A 16,047-nucleotide genomic window follows, 5' to 3' on the forward strand; every position below is an offset into this window, starting at 1 on the left:
ATAATGGCAACTATTTTGATTAAATAAATTTGTTAAAAATTTAAAAATAAACAATTTAATTTTCAGTACAAATCGGCAATTTCATACTTTAACCCCTATTATTTATACTGACTGAACAACATTTTTCTAGTAGAAAGTGGAAGGCTGTATCTCTGTTCTCTAGCATCCTTCAATAAAGCATCTACTTTTTATTCCCATAGCTCTCATAATGATCTGGTATTACAATAGTAGATTCTGGTTGGTTGTTTCTAACTCTTTTATTTGGAGACTCAGTGGGAAGATCTTGTGCCTTTGAATGGGCCTGGGAACATATGGACAACAGCTCTGTCAGCAACTACCCAACAAGTATGACATTACGCGACTTGCAACAAACATACATTATGATTTAAGTATTTAGAAATTCTAATTTGGCTTACAGTAAAAGTAGTTATAAAAAACTTACCGTTACCTTACCTGATTTGATTTACCGTTTAAGGTAAAATCCATTCTTTTAAAACATTATAAATTCTCAATTCACGATTTGAGTCCATGTTGAGAAGACTTTTGTGTGGTTGTGGCTTACTTATGACGCAAGAGAACTCCCACAGGAGAGACAAAAGTGTTTGTAGTGACAGTGGCAAAAGTGTTTGTAGCCAAATTATCTCGGTGCATCAACAGGTGGTCTTCGACGCAGGTCCCAGTAAGCTTGGCAATCATGGTCACTGCTGTTCACCTAAACGATGGTAAAAGCTTTAATGTCAATAAATCATGATCACTGTACTATACTGCCGGTTTAGGTATTTGATTAAATGTAAACAATATTTATGAACCTTATAAATGTTTAAGCATCCGTTATTTGTAAGAGTAGCGGTAAAGAAAAACGTAGTAAGGAAACCTGTAGGCCAGAGTGGTGGACACTGGTTAGCTAACAGATAGGAGGTGAGTACTTACAGATTGTGGTGCAAGCCATCGACGAATCAATGACAGTATCATTTTGTGTGTTGTTTTGTCATCTAAGACTTGTGGACCTAGTACTAGTCGCTGTACCACAATTCAAACAGCGACGCATGGTTTTCATATCCAATCGATAGCCGGCAGTCAAATTCAAAATAACAAATCAAACAAATAGGCGAGAATCTCCATGTCCGGTGTGATAACAAGGTTCGTACACAATAAAGAACATCAGAAATTTGTAGAAAGCCGTGGTAGAGGAATAAAGTGATGGAGAACATTCAAAATGCGCACAGATTCAGAAAATGATACGAAATAAGTACGAAACGAGAGATCGATAATTCAATAGCTATCACTATCAGCACAGACTTAAAATACTGTACCGATTAAAGAAATCGACTTTAATGAATCGATCAGTAAATGAGAATCGATGTTAATATTTTATTTTTGTTATGTAATGTATGTATGTATAATTATTTTGATTTAAATAATCAACTAGTGCTAATTTTATTTTTCAATTCTATTTTTAATTACTTGAACCCATTAACATTAATCGATTATAATTTAATCGATATTTTATTATGTTTGTTATCTCAGTTAACTTAGCTTTCTAATTTTCCAGATTGAGGATTATGTTGATTTTTATAAATTTTGAAATAGAAAAATAAAACCCTTTTTTTAAACTACACCTCAACTTATTACATTTTGGCCCAGATTGCCCCGTCTCTTTTCATAATTGGTAATTCTTAAAAGATCTCGAAAGTCTTGTCCTTTAGGTTTATAAAAAAAAATCATTCTGCCGTAAAATTAATATATATTAGAAAAACTTCAATTGCTACTAATGCCTACATAAAATATTGATTATTCTATTTAAATAAAAATAATAATAGTAATATGAAAATGTCCGCAAAATCATTCCCCTATGTCCCAAGTTCCATAATCAAACACGTTCTGTGCTTTAAATCGACTGTATTTTAAACATTCTATCAAATAAAGTATGTATTTTGTCCACAACAAGTGAACTTATGAATGCTATGTTGTTGTACGTTGGATGTTTCAAATTATACAAACATGTATTGACTGGTATAATATTCTTTAGTCTAAATTAAAGAACTTCTTAGGCAAACCAAAGGACTTGTCTTTCTCCGCTGCTATATAGGTTGCAAGTATCTAGTGGTAGATTGCCAGCAAACATTTGTTTATAGAATGGAGCGCGTCGCGAGCGTGTTCAGTTCATGTATTGTTATTATAACCCTTTGCTCTGGTTGGTTGGAACGTTACAATTTATAACAATATATTGAAAATGTGTATCATTTACTAATACGTTGACCGATGTTTACAACAATCGAACACAAAGAACGAATATGCAACTTTATATTGACAATTAGTCACAACTTTTATATCTGCCACAGCCGGTGTCGCGAGTCGAGCCTCGCGTGTTACGGGTCGTATGTCGTGGGTTGCCATTCGCGAGTTGCGTGTCGCGAGCAACCAAACAGCGTGTAAAGACACTTCTCCTATATACACTGGTTCTGTATCCAAAAACAACAATGACCACTTATGATTTGTACTATAACTCATCCAAAATCATCATTTCTTTGATATCTATATTAGTTTCCTGAGATATTCAACTATATATACTTTTTTTTATTCGGTTCACAAAACTGGATGCACTTCAGATATAAGCTACAAGTATTTCATTTATATAGTGACACGATAAGAACGTATCCTACTTAATGTGAACACAACATGCAAAACAGGCCAAAATAACTGAATAAGTATCAAAATATTAAATAAGTGACATTAACTCTAAATTTCAAGTATTTTAAGAAAACCCAACAAAGTCAGTCGTGTAGTTAACATAATATACACTTCCTAATTGAGTTCCTAGCTGAGACAACAGAACCAGAGAAAATATCGAAATCAAAACGGATAACATTGTAAGAAGAACACATGCGATTCAGTGGACAGTGTTGACCGAGGTTAGTTCTACAAATAGGGAGCGAAAATGTTTTAACATTTTTGCAGGCGACTGCCAGGACGGGAGACGGAGAAACGTAAACGATGCAGAATGTCAGGTGCAGATAGCTGCATGTATTATAGAATACCATGAATAAATTTGAATAAAAACATTACACCATGAGCTTTACGGCGGTTTTGCATTGAGAACATGTTAAAGTGAGAGAGACGTGACTCGTACGAGAACAGCTGTTTACATTTAAAATTATTGTATGTTAATTCGATAGAGGAAACGTTTTTGAATACTTTTAATTCTATTTGAATGAACCTGGCAACTTGGGTTCCAGACAGTAGAGCAATATTCTACAATACTGCGAATTAAACTGTTATGAATTAAAATAGATACAGTTGGCTCGTTAAAAATTTTCATTTGTCTTGATACAAAACAGGTTAGCCTAGAAGCTTTGCTAATGATTGAGTCAATATGCTTATTAAATCTTAGTGTAGCGTCTATGATGACACCCAGATCTCGAATACTGATGACCTCTGTTAAGGGTGCATTGACTATAAAATAAGTCACAGGTAAAGGCTACAAATAATAAATAATATTTATTAGTACAGAAAAAATAGTAATGCAACATAATAATGAAATTACATCCCACGTTTACTTATGTATAAACCAATAATGATGAATGAAAAAAATATATATTTAATTACAATGCCATAATGTACACAAATAATGTTATGACTAATACGAATGGAAAGAAATGTAGCTTGCCTAGTCAGTACATGATAAAAATATAATTGTGACTTCAACACCAGGCACTTAATAAATAGTTGAAATTAATCGTACATTAAGTGGGGTCACAGTTTTATTTTCATAAAACTATTGCATATTCGTGGTCGAACGTAAGAGTTTTCTCCTAAAATAATGTGATATGATCAACCATGGGGTTTTCTTTAAAAGTTAGAAATTAATTAATTTATTTTGCTAATAAGCTGTGTAATAATATAATATTATTAATTATCTTTGTTTGTAAGTCTTTTAATAAAAAGTATTTATTACGATTTTATGTATAATATAAGGGCAAACAAACCTGCCTACATAAGAAGACGGATTATAAAAAAAAATAGCTCTGCTTTATTATACTACACATGATTTGCCGCTCTCAATCTGATGAGTTTAGGAAGGCTGCTTGTTGAAGACGAAAGTTGTTATTGGCATGACATCATTTTGCAAGAAGGATGCTCCTTGTCTTCGTACTCTGCTCGATTTGAACCAAGGCGTAGCGAGCGTACGTTTCCCTTTAAAGACTTTTAAATTCGCTTTTTTGTCTGTTTGTGTGCTCGCTCAGGCGCTTAGTGATAGGTACACGTGTGTTGTAAGTATTCGTTAACCTAGAGGTTCTATGCACAACAACCAGCGGTTAAATCGCGTCCTAAAGATTGCTCGGCGTACGCGAATAGTAAGCAAACGTTCTATTACAACCGACACACGCGTTTGTAAAAAGTATTTGGCATTACAGTACCGAGAGCAAGCAGCACACCCGCGTAGCGATTTAATAGCTGGATGTATTATCCCCTAAATAGATTGTCACAGTTCAGAACACCAACAAATTTTTTGTTACGTATACTCGTTTACCCATACCCGACTTTTTTATAATAGTATTGGCATTATTCTACTGTTGTTGCATTATTTATTAGATATGTTGAATATCATATTTTGGCTTATTTTTACTCTTTTTAGTTACTTAAAAATGGTGTGGAAATTTCACACCGAGCAATAACACAAACGCACGCAGACAGCATACATTTTAGTTTGGCGAAATGTCATTAATGTATTGCGTGGAAGTAGGTGTACACTGCATTGGAAGCGGCACTTTAAAGTACAATGTGTTGCAGGCGGGGGCGGCGGAGCGGGGGGCGGGCGTGAAGCGTCCTCGGAAGGATCACTTGCGGAGGCCACGCCCGACACGGATGAAAGCGCGGGAGAACCGCGGCAGCACCGCTCCAAACGTCGCCATCACGCAGCGCCGCAGCCGCAACCACAGCCACAACCGCTTCACCCGCAGCAGGTAAACGTTATGTTGTATGTAATACACCATGTTGTACAAAGCTGCGAGACGAAAGGAAGAAGTGTGCAGCGTATCAAAGGCGTAGAAATTGATTATCATTAAAATTTTACTTTAAAATCGTTACTACATTATACACAAATAATTTCTTTTTATCGGACTTTGTGGTAGAGCGTAGCAAGGGATACAATAAATACGCCTGAGATATAAAGTACCGCTGAGTGAAGTACACTATACATTCTCCCACACGAAAAAATAGACAAATGCTATTAAGGACGCCACCGCTCGACTAGCCCGCCAGTTCTATTTTAAAATGACTTCACACACCACACTACAGTTGTGTAAGTAAGTGAAATTAATAATATTTTATTATTCAGGGTGTGCAAGTGGCGGCTCTAGAAGTACAAAACGTGAAGCGCGCCATCAACCGGTACGGCACGCTGCCAAAGGGCGCGCGCATCGGCGCGTACCTCGAGTCGCTGAGGCAGAGCGGTGGCGGCGGCAGCGGAGGCGCGGCGCGCGAGCCTCCGTCCCCCGCCGCCGCCGCCGCCGCGATGCCCGCGCATGATGAAGCGCGATCGCTGTCGCCGCGGACAGCGCGCGCACAGCCGCACATGATTCGTTCTAACTCGTCGAGCGGTGTGACCGCAACGCCCGCGTCGCCGCGATCTGTTCGCGCACATGCGCCGTTACGCTCTTTCGCCGGTAGTCCCGCCAAACCCCGGCCTCGCCTCGCCGAGCTCGAGTTTCCGCCGCCGCCTCCCGATCTCCCGCCGCCGCCGGAGGACACGCAGCAACCACCGCCACCACCTCCTGACCGCTGCCGTGATGCTGGCACCGACACGGCCGAGGAGCCACCGCCGCCCCTCGATGATAAACCTCTCAAACAAATTATGAAGGAAATGCTCGAACTAAAGTTAGTTGCCGAAATCAAGGAACGCGCCGACAAGAAAAACAAGGTAAGAGATTCACCGCCTGCGCAACACGAGCCTGTTGAAGGGTCGAGCGCGTTTGGAGATCCGGTGACTCGGCTCGTGAGCGAGCTATCGGAGAGCCTTAACTTGGAGGGCGCGCGCGGCCTGCGGCGGGCGCAGGACGACGCGCTCTCGCCCGCCGATCTTAAGGCCGGCCTACGAAAGACTGGCTATACTAAACTCGACACGGACTCAAAGACGTCTACTGATTTCAAAGCCCAATTAAAGAAAGTTGACTCAAATAAAATTAATAGTATTAGAGATGAGGATGTCGGGCGAATCATAGATTTCAAATCGCGTTTACGAAAAGTTGACAGTGGAGCTCCTGCAACCAATGGTACAATAAAAAAAGAACTCGCTTCCCCAGACGAGAAGGGTACTAAGAAAGATAATAAAAGCGACGACTCGGATCGCAAACCACAGGGCAGTTCATTAGACGCGAATGGAGACGAAGAAGATAAGCGAAGGAGTACAGGCAGTATCAGCAGTTTGAAGAAGCTATGGGAAAACAAGGAGAGCGATGAGCGCTTGAGCCCCAAGTTGAAGCCACGCGGCGAAGAAAGCGCGGAGACTTCACCCGAGGAGCGCACTGCGCGGCGCGATGAACGGCGCGATGAGCGGCCCGCCGTGCCTAGCAAACCCGCGGTAAAGGCCAAACCGATGGGCAAGGGCGGCATCTATGCCACCCCTCTCGCACCACTCGCGCCGCTAGCCGGCGACGATGCCGAAGATGCGCTGGCCGAGCTACGTGCCTCCCTCGAGTGGTGCACCAATGAGGTGAGTCCACATTTTACACAAACAAGTTTGGTAACTTGTTTCACGTGCTAACTTTTTGTTTTAATTCCAACTCTGATATCTTAAGGGTCCCTAATTGTGCACAGCCCTGTTACTTAGGTCGCTAATTTTATATATTGAAACTTTAATATGTTACTACTAACAAATGAATAAATAAAGTTAATTCAACGAAATGAAAACTTCGGAACGTACCTGTCCTTCACTTGAGAACTACTATTGAAGGAAAGGAATTGTAAAAAAGTTATGGATATATACAGGTATAACAAAATAAACGAGTAACGGCTATGAAACGATCAGTTCGACTGAGTTTTGGTCAGGAGTGTTTCCGAAAATTGTTTATCATATTAAGGAACTCTGCTTATGTTATGTTTTGAACGTAGTATTAAATATGATTGTTTATTTTATGAATAAATCAATCATTTTGATAAGATCGCACTCTGGAATCGATACCATCACTAAACGAAATAGTCAACTTTTGGTCAATGGTCCTATAGTTTGTAAAATAATTTGTTCGCAATTTATATCCTTTCGCACTTTTAATATTTTTAGAACATTTAATGCATTCTATAGCAAATTATACAAATTGTAGGCTCCTGTACATTTATACGCAAAGCATATACTTACTGTACGTGTTTTGCTTTTACGTCTAAATTAGAAAAAGCGACAGTTCGTTTGGTGACGGTGTCGTTTGCACCATACGTTATACGTTTAAAGGCCGGCCGCGTGACGTTAACATGTTGCAGGTGGTGCGCGGGTCTGGGCGTGGGTCGCTATGGCGATTGCAGACGTCTGAGCGGCTCGCGCGGTTAGGCGCTCAGTGTTTTGGACTGGCGGGAGGAGCGCGCGTGGCGCCGCAGCGGCGCGTGCAGCTGCGCGCTGCTGCGCGCCGACTCGAAGCCGAGGCGCGTGCGCTAGCCTCCGCGCATTCCGCGCATCATTCGCCCTCGCCGCTCTCCATCGAGCAGGCGCTGCAAGAGCTCGCCGACATCGTCGCCAGGTGCGTACTGCGTACTCTACCACCACACCGTTACTTCTTTCATCTACCAATATACCTTTATAACGTCCGACAATTCTCACAGACTAAATAAACTTACAACGGTCTGTTCCTTCTGTCTCAAACAAGTGTCTTGGCTTTAATGATAGAAATACGTGGTTCATATTTAACACTCGTAAGGATAACAACGAAAATGTATTTATTTCCATTTAAAAACATTTTCGAACAGAACACGTCATACATATTTTTTGTCCTGTTTCTTTAATTGTTTAAAATATCTTATCAAAAAAGAAAATAAAGCCAGATCGTTATGCTAATAACGAAAGCATTTTGAACAACTTGGTAGAATTTAATCGATCTTGCTTGAATTTTAAATAGCTGGGGGAAATGGAACAGATCTCAAGTAATTATATATGTATATACAGCTACAAGTTTAGACTCGCTTAGAAAAATAGAACGCATACTTCCCGATATGGTGGAAAAAGATATTTATACCGTTACACGCCGATAGGCTCCAAGGCAAAGAATCAAATTTGAAAAGACATGAATGTGGAAAATGGAAACGAGTGATCAACGGCCTGCAAATACTATTTAAGAATTTTTGTGCATTTTTATGAAATAGAACCTGGTCAATTTCCGCGGGAAGTAAAAAATGTTCGAAATTCAAATCACTCCTATCACGGATACTATTAGAGATAGTGCTCGAAGGAATATCATAGAGGGTAACCTGGTCAACTGCCTGTGTTAAAAAAATTCAAGAGGGCGATTACAAAATGGCGACCGAAGAAAAACTTGCTTCGATCCGGCTGAAAATTGGCATGCAAGGTTCTTTAGGAATCCTTAATTTCGGGTCAAAAATTTCTTTTCGCCATTTTTTTATTTGGCTGCTATATACGTGTTTTTTCGTTAAAAATAGCTGCCGAAAGAGATTTGATCTGATTCGACTGAAAATTGGCATGCGAAGGGCACTAGAAATGCCGGATAATAATTTGTGCTCAAAAATTTGTTTTTCGCCATTTTCAAATATGGCCGTCATAGAAACGTTCGTTGGCGGCAGTAAAAAAAATTGCTCAGATACCTTTGAAAATTGGCATAGGGTCTCTAGGAGTGCTTGATAATAATTTGTGATCAAAATTGGTTTTTCGCCATTTTTCAATATGGCTGCCATAGAAGTGTTTTTGGCGGCACATGGAAATTGGTTCTATTTCAGCTGAAAATCGGCATGTAGGGATCTCTGCGGGTGTTTAATAATAATTTGCAGTCAAAATTTACTTTTTGCCATTTATCAATATGGCCGCCATTAAAGAGCTACGTTAATTTTTTTAAAGTCATAAGTGCTGTGGCCGTAGTCCGAGGCGTAGCTGAGGGCGAAGCCCGAAGCGTCTGCACGCCATCTTACGTAGGTAGTATATACGGGAACTGAATTTCACAATTGTTCAAAATGTAAGGCGTACTTCCCGATGTAGTGGAAATAATATCTTTATACAACTTATAGCGTTGTTGTATCTCGACCGTCTCTCTGTTAGATTCTTTTTTATTGGAAGCTATGCCAAAAAGAGAAGTATTTAGAGAAAAAATGCCAGACAATCACTTAAAATTTCTGGTCTCAAACTAGGGAATTTCCTGTACTATGAGTACCAGAGTAACGATAATTCTGAAGGCAATACCCAGAATAGCCTAACCAGGACCAACTTAAAAATGTTTTTTTCATAAATTGGCTCAAATAAGAATCTGGAACCTCCTCATCAAGCGCCCTTTGTACTAATCACTGTGCCACCGAAGAGCATAAGCACACCCCGTAATCTGAAAGCGACTTAGAATTGGGGTATAGAACTCGTATTCTATATAATTTGGCCAACTAGAGACATAATAATTCTGAAATACTTGAATCTGTCCGGTGTTAAACCCTGGGGTTTCCCTCTGCAAATTAGATCACCTAAACAGCATTTTTAGTAAAGAACAACTTATTCAATACGCGCTGCTGTTGAAAATCAAGTAAAAACATTTGGAAATTAAAGGTTTTTACTTATAGGAAATGAAACTATTTTTCCGGATTTAAATCGCGTATATTTATTTATTCAAACAAACCGACGTTTCGGGCCCTTTACAGGTCCCATGGTCACGGTTGACTGTCAAAATATGTGTAACAATCGCGAAAACCTAAGAACTCGATAATGTATTTACTTCATTTTCAAAAGCAGCGCGATGAATCGGTGAATGGCTGGTGCTGGTTTGTATAGGAAGTGAAAATATTTTTGGCAGAACTTTTGAAAGTGAAAAGATTTTCATTGGAATGTTGTCTTATATCTGGAGAAGCCCCCAAAGTGATTGAAGTACAACTACCTCATAAAGAGTAAAGTACAACTACCTCATAAGGAAATGTGTTCCAGGTAAACCGCGCGTGCCGCCGGCCTTCGAGCCTGCTTCCGAAACACAATGCAGTTGTACTGCGAAAATGATACTATTTATTTAAAATTTAAAATTACCGCTGCGCCATTTCATGACATTATATTATGTAGAATTAGTGAACATAAAATTGGTGCATGGTTCAATTGACAAAGCGGTAGCAATGCAACCGCCGCGAAAATATGTAAACAAAATGCGTAAACATTGAATATTTTATACATTCTTCCAGTAACTCTGTTATGTACGAATTAGAATAATATTTATTATGTTGTGTGCCAAATAACGCGAGTAAAGCGTTTTAACATTCCTCTATTGAATCGTCATCGCCGACCGCTCCGCGCTTGCGGCAGAGCGCACTTTCCTTTCTAATGCCGTTTAGCATTTACTTTGAATTTATTTTGGTACATAATGTACTCATATTGCGAAACTTACTAAAACCCGACTTGTTCCTCGTTCCGGAATCACAACGATCCGATTCCATCTCGTACACTTGTGCTACATGCTACGCAAAATGCAAAACAAAAAACAATTTGTATCAAACTATTCGTTAATAAGGCGTTATGTACGTAACGAAAATATATAGCTATTTAAAAGTTTCATCCTTTCTAAACAACTTCATAAACTTAAAAAGTTATGTTACTATTTTTAGTTAACACGATTTCTATCAATCCGTATACTTCTCCCATAAAATTCTTAATAGCATTCAAAGAAATCGTTTTTATTACTCAGGTAACAAATTGATTTGAATATGTAAAGTAATTTACTTCCTTTTTAATTAACATGGATTTCCGTAAAATAACGCCTCGATTCATAGACCTACCAACAAATGGACATCGGTCTAATACAAAAACCACGAAAAAAATGTCTGAGGTTAAACTATACAAACGTAGTGACGTGTAACGAAATATGAAAAAGTAAAACATTTAATTAAAATTGTAAACGTCATTGCAGTACTGTCTAAATTTGCTTACAACAATTTAAAGGCCCGAAAACACCATATTCAGCTTCTACTGGAAACTTAACAAAATACACCATATTTAGCTTCGACTGAAAATTACTTGAACACAGGAGTAATGGAATAGCCTTTCTCGTAAATATTAATTAATTTTTGTATATATATTATTATTTCGAATTTTGCACAAATTTACTTACAAATACTACTACAAATGTGAAAATAAGCGTGTACTATAAGAAATGTACCGATATTCTAGCAAAAAGTAAACTCAAATATCCGTAATTCCGATTTATAACAAAACCGTTACGCTTTCGAGTAATTTTGATGCTTTTTACATAGACAAAATTAGCTTTTGTTTTGTAATCTTCGTAAAAACACATTATGAAAATTCGAGCTAATGTTATTTCGGGCAAATGTATTTTCTGACTTCTGATAGGTAATCCCAAGCCGTAAAACGAGTACAACAATATTTTGTTAGTTATTGCTAACGTTTAATAAAAAAATCATTTTAAAAATGGGATTAAAATCAAAGCAACTCTACAGTTTCTTTGTTCTAAATATTTCAATCGCTTGTGGTTCGAACAATTGAAAATGACCAAGAAGTTTATATAAGCTTCTTAAAACTGACGTAATGGGTCTCTTTCCACCTTTTGCGCATGCAATGAGTAGAAAAAGGACAGTTAGCTATTTCATTATTTCGTGTGCTTTTGTAATTTATATTTATGATTCAGTTATATATAAATTAAATACTATAAAACTGTACAAAATAATACTTTTAAATGACAACTATGATAACACAATATATTTGTTTAGTGAAAATATGATACAAAATTCTGTTTTCACACTTTACTGCAGTAATTTTTATAAGTTATTATTATTGGTACTGCATGATTGACGTGTGAGTGCGGACATTTTTAGCGCGAACCCGACGTCCATTTATTGGTAGGTCAATGCCTGCATCTATAAATTATTGGGGTGCGTACAGAACTGGCGAATGCGCCGCAAGTGCTATTTGCGGAAGGGTCGCGAGCTGCGCACGTGCGTTACACATACTCAAGGTGCGTACAGATCTAGCGAATGCGCCGCGAACGCGCTGAATGTGCGTTGCGCGCGCGCTGCTCGCACATTGCATGCGCGCTGCACGCGATCTGCATGGTGCAACTAAATACATTTTAATTAATATATGTGGGGCGCGAGTGGCGCTCCTAAATCCAAATATCTAATTATTTTTTCTGCAAAAGTTGGCACAAGTTAAGGATATTATTTTTAAGAGAAAGCAAAGTTTTTTGGCTTATAATATTTGTCAACTAGACGGATATTACTTTTATATTCGTTTTAATTATTTATTGTAAGCGTTATATCGAATGCTGTCAAGATTTTAGAAGACACCCCGATCCCATGTCAACTTTCCGGTTTCAGCTTAAAATGGCTGATTGTGATCTTATAAGGGTCCGTTTTATTCCTCTTAAGATACGGGAACCATTAAAACGGAATTAGTAATAAAATATAATAATAATAATATATATTTTTTCTTTGACTGGCTTGCTCATGAAAATATTCATTCTAAAAGCTCGGCTTCTCTCAGAGTTCCTATATACCGATAAAGTAATTGTGTGCCCTTCTTATCACTATGAAACAACATAGTGTCGTGTGAGCGAAACAAGTCTGAGTTTAGTAAGCGTCGTCGTCAGGGCAAGGTGTTTAGTTTGATATAAGTAGAGTTGAGTCGGACCAATGTAGTTACGCTGAGCGCGCGCAGTGAGGTGTGAGGGAGTTCACTTCATGACATTATTTTAAGTTAGCGTACTGTGATACGGTTTCGTGACGCGTTTATAGAAATTATGCTCAATATTTTTCATTTTTACATTTATTTTGTGCTATTCAAATTAAATAGTAGGTAGTTTATGAGAATGATATACATAATTACTGTATGACCGATCGGTAATAATTATGGAATAGATAACATACAATTTTTGTTAAAAGTTATTTAAGTATATCACTGATGTATGCTAGTCTCTATTATAATTTACTAAATGTATTTCGTTTTAAGACTAATGTAATGACATACGTAAGACCTAATAATAGATTCACGTACAGTCCTATACTATTTTGTATTTTTATCGTTAAGCATTTTGTATTAGCGGAAGAAGGGCGAGATTCATAGCCAGAATTCCTGATGAAAAATGTCTCACATTAACTGACCATTGCTCGAGGGAATATTATAGTATTTCTTAGCGATATATCTAAAACAGACGTAGGTTTATTACAATATGAAGGAAGCAGATTGCTAACGACTGCAGACGTATTCGACGCTTATAGTCCTAAAATTTGCCCCGCGTCTTGGCTTTTGGGACGAGACTAATATATATACAGGGAGTCCCACGGCTATGCCATATGGAGGGAAAGTACCTTAAATACGGTAGATAGAACAGACAGTTTTTTTGCAGAAAGAAGACTTCATTTTTATTTGCAAAGCAATTCGAACTGATTTCAAAGATTTTTAAATCATCGCCAGTCTGAACCAATCTGTAATTTTACTAAGCCTCAATCTTAAGGACTGTTTTATTTTTTTTATTAACATAGCATCTCACATAAAATAAATTAAATTTAACATTTAATTTGAAATTTTGTTCAAGAAAATGCCTTTTCTTTGACTTTGCCGCGCTTACTTATAACAACTGAAATTATCATTTCAAATTACTAAAGAGTACAAACCTTCAACTTATTATTTTAATTATTCACCATTAAAAGATAAATCGACAGCAAGCGAAATTATCAAAAGAGTGAGAATTTGTATAGTACAGAATGGGACGTATTTTTAGCATTTGATAACTTAAGTGGATTGTAAGTTGCAGTTAAATGTGCCTAATTATTATAATTAAATGTTAAATTTCATGGTCTTCCTTTTATTTAAGATGCAATGTTGTTAGTGTTGGCTTGTTTACCTTTAAAATTGGTAAATGTTTAAAATATTATACTCATTAATAATTTGAAATGATAATCTCAGTTGTTACGAGCGCGGCAAAAACAGAGAAAATGCATAAATTAAATTTAATGGTCTTCCTTAAAAGATGCTATGTTATTTAAAAGAAAACAATAACTATGATTTAGCCTTTCGATCAGTACAATAAAATTACAGGTATTTTTTTTCACATTTGGCGGGTTCGATTCCCGATCCAGACAGGCGATTCCTTAAAAACTTTCAATACAGTTCGAATTGTTTTTAAAATCAAAATGAAGTCTTCTTTCAGTAAAATGTTCTATCTTCGGTATTTAAGGTACTCTCCCTCCGTGTGGCATAGCCATGGGACACCCTGCATATATTATAGTCTCGTCCTAGATGCCAAGTAAGTAAATATAACTTTACTTATCTGGACTCAATATTAGTAGGAGAATTGACGTCAAAGTGTAGGAAGCCCCGCCGCTGCACCAACGGTGATGGGTTGGACTTGGCAGCGGCGCTTATCAGGACGCATCTATTGCCTTCAATGGGCTTTAAGACTTTGTTTTTTAAAATTTTCGGTATACATTTTCAAAGGCTTAATATAATTTATTATTTTACGTTATAGTTTAGTTTCCGTGAAGAACTTAGTTAATACCAGTGTCGAAGGATGTATATGTGATGGTGCCGATGTAGAAAGTAGGCAACAGTTGTTGCAATGCTTTTGTGTTCAATAACTACTAAAAGTTGGAGATAAAATTTCATAGCCAAGCTGATGGAAATAGAGTTTAAGACCCTTCGACACTAGTGACTGCCAGTGAGTATTATTATATCAGTCAATATTGTTTCGGAGTCCAACTACAGTCTTTTGGATTTCAGACGACTACAGGTACAAGATTATGTACAGTCAGCGTCAAAACCATCTGAACGGTTAAGCTAACCAACATTGTCCACATAATCATAATATCTGCATATTTGGCAAAAATGTACATTATATTAAATGTGCAGTTTTAGTTAAAATTTTAAGTAGCCCTTAAAACCATTGTTATAAGATCGCCTTTGGTCAATTTTGCTGATATTGTGAGATATGAGAACATACAGATAATATATATTGGGATGTGTTGATTTTTTGCTTAGTTTGATGATTCACTTAGTTTTGATACTGAGTTTGATACTACTGATCGGATGAGTGCGAAAGCCCTATATTCGTGTGGTGATCTCGTGGCTACACTTGTGCCTTGCAATCCGAAATGTATTAAAAGGAACAATCGTAGTCAGTCTTATAGAAAGTTCGGCGCGTAAAACGTTACCCGCGCCAAGGCCTCTAAAGCGTCACCCCTTCGAAGTATGTTATAGAATCCAAAGATAGAAGAACTTACATACAGCTGATGTCCAATTGTATTGGAAATAAAATGTTTCCATAATAAACTTGCATTATTATTTAACGGTCTTCTTCTTTACCATAGTAGTAATTAACGATTTGCCAACGCTGTAGTGGCTGGTACACAGGGCGCAAAACAACCAGGGCCCCAGGGACAGTTTTCCATTATACGTTACCATAATGGTAACGTATAATGGAAACGATCGTCATATTTTTTATATTAGTCTTATAAAACTGACACGGGCCCAAGCCTAGTGGCTGCCATCAAGAAAATAATAATAATTTATATTAATAATATTAATTTAAAAATACACCTGTACCAGTGTAGGTATAGTATGAAAAATGGAATATATTTTTAATATTAAAACAGCCACATGGTTTTTAAATGTCGATTAGGTAGGACCACACCCCTCGTTGAGTAGCGTCAGTTAATAAGGTTAACAATTCACGGAGCGGTTTCCATCCGCGCCCGCTGGTGCTGCTAGACAGCCGTTTTATTTCAATAGTCACAACCCAGCAAATTTGTGCGGACACGTAGCCGCCGCGGTTGCGGACACGTAGCCGCCGCGGTTGCGGAAACGTAGCTGCCGCGGTTGCGGGCACGTAACCGTTGCGATTGCAGAACGAACCGCGAAGTTAG

General features: G+C 37.8%; 1 protein-coding gene across 1 annotated transcript; it reads left to right on the plus strand.

Moving 5' to 3' along the window:
* Positions 1–4,791: 4,791 nt before the first annotated feature.
* On the plus strand, positions 4,792–10,981 carry LOC113229341 (tyrosine-protein kinase Abl-like; the record flags this gene model as incomplete). Its single annotated transcript, XM_026462898.1, has 4 exons — positions 4,792–4,964; positions 5,339–6,712; positions 7,474–7,727; positions 10,115–10,981. Coding segments are annotated over 4 exons (1,805 nt in total), but the record flags the coding sequence as incomplete, so codon positions are not given.
* Positions 10,982–16,047: the final 5,066 nt, after the last annotated feature.

The sequence above is a fragment of the Hyposmocoma kahamanoa genome, unplaced genomic scaffold, assembly GCF_003589595.1.
Source record: "Hyposmocoma kahamanoa isolate Upper Pololo Valley unplaced genomic scaffold, ASM358959v1 41758, whole genome shotgun sequence".
Lineage (NCBI taxonomy): Eukaryota > Metazoa > Arthropoda > Insecta > Lepidoptera > Cosmopterigidae > Hyposmocoma > Hyposmocoma kahamanoa.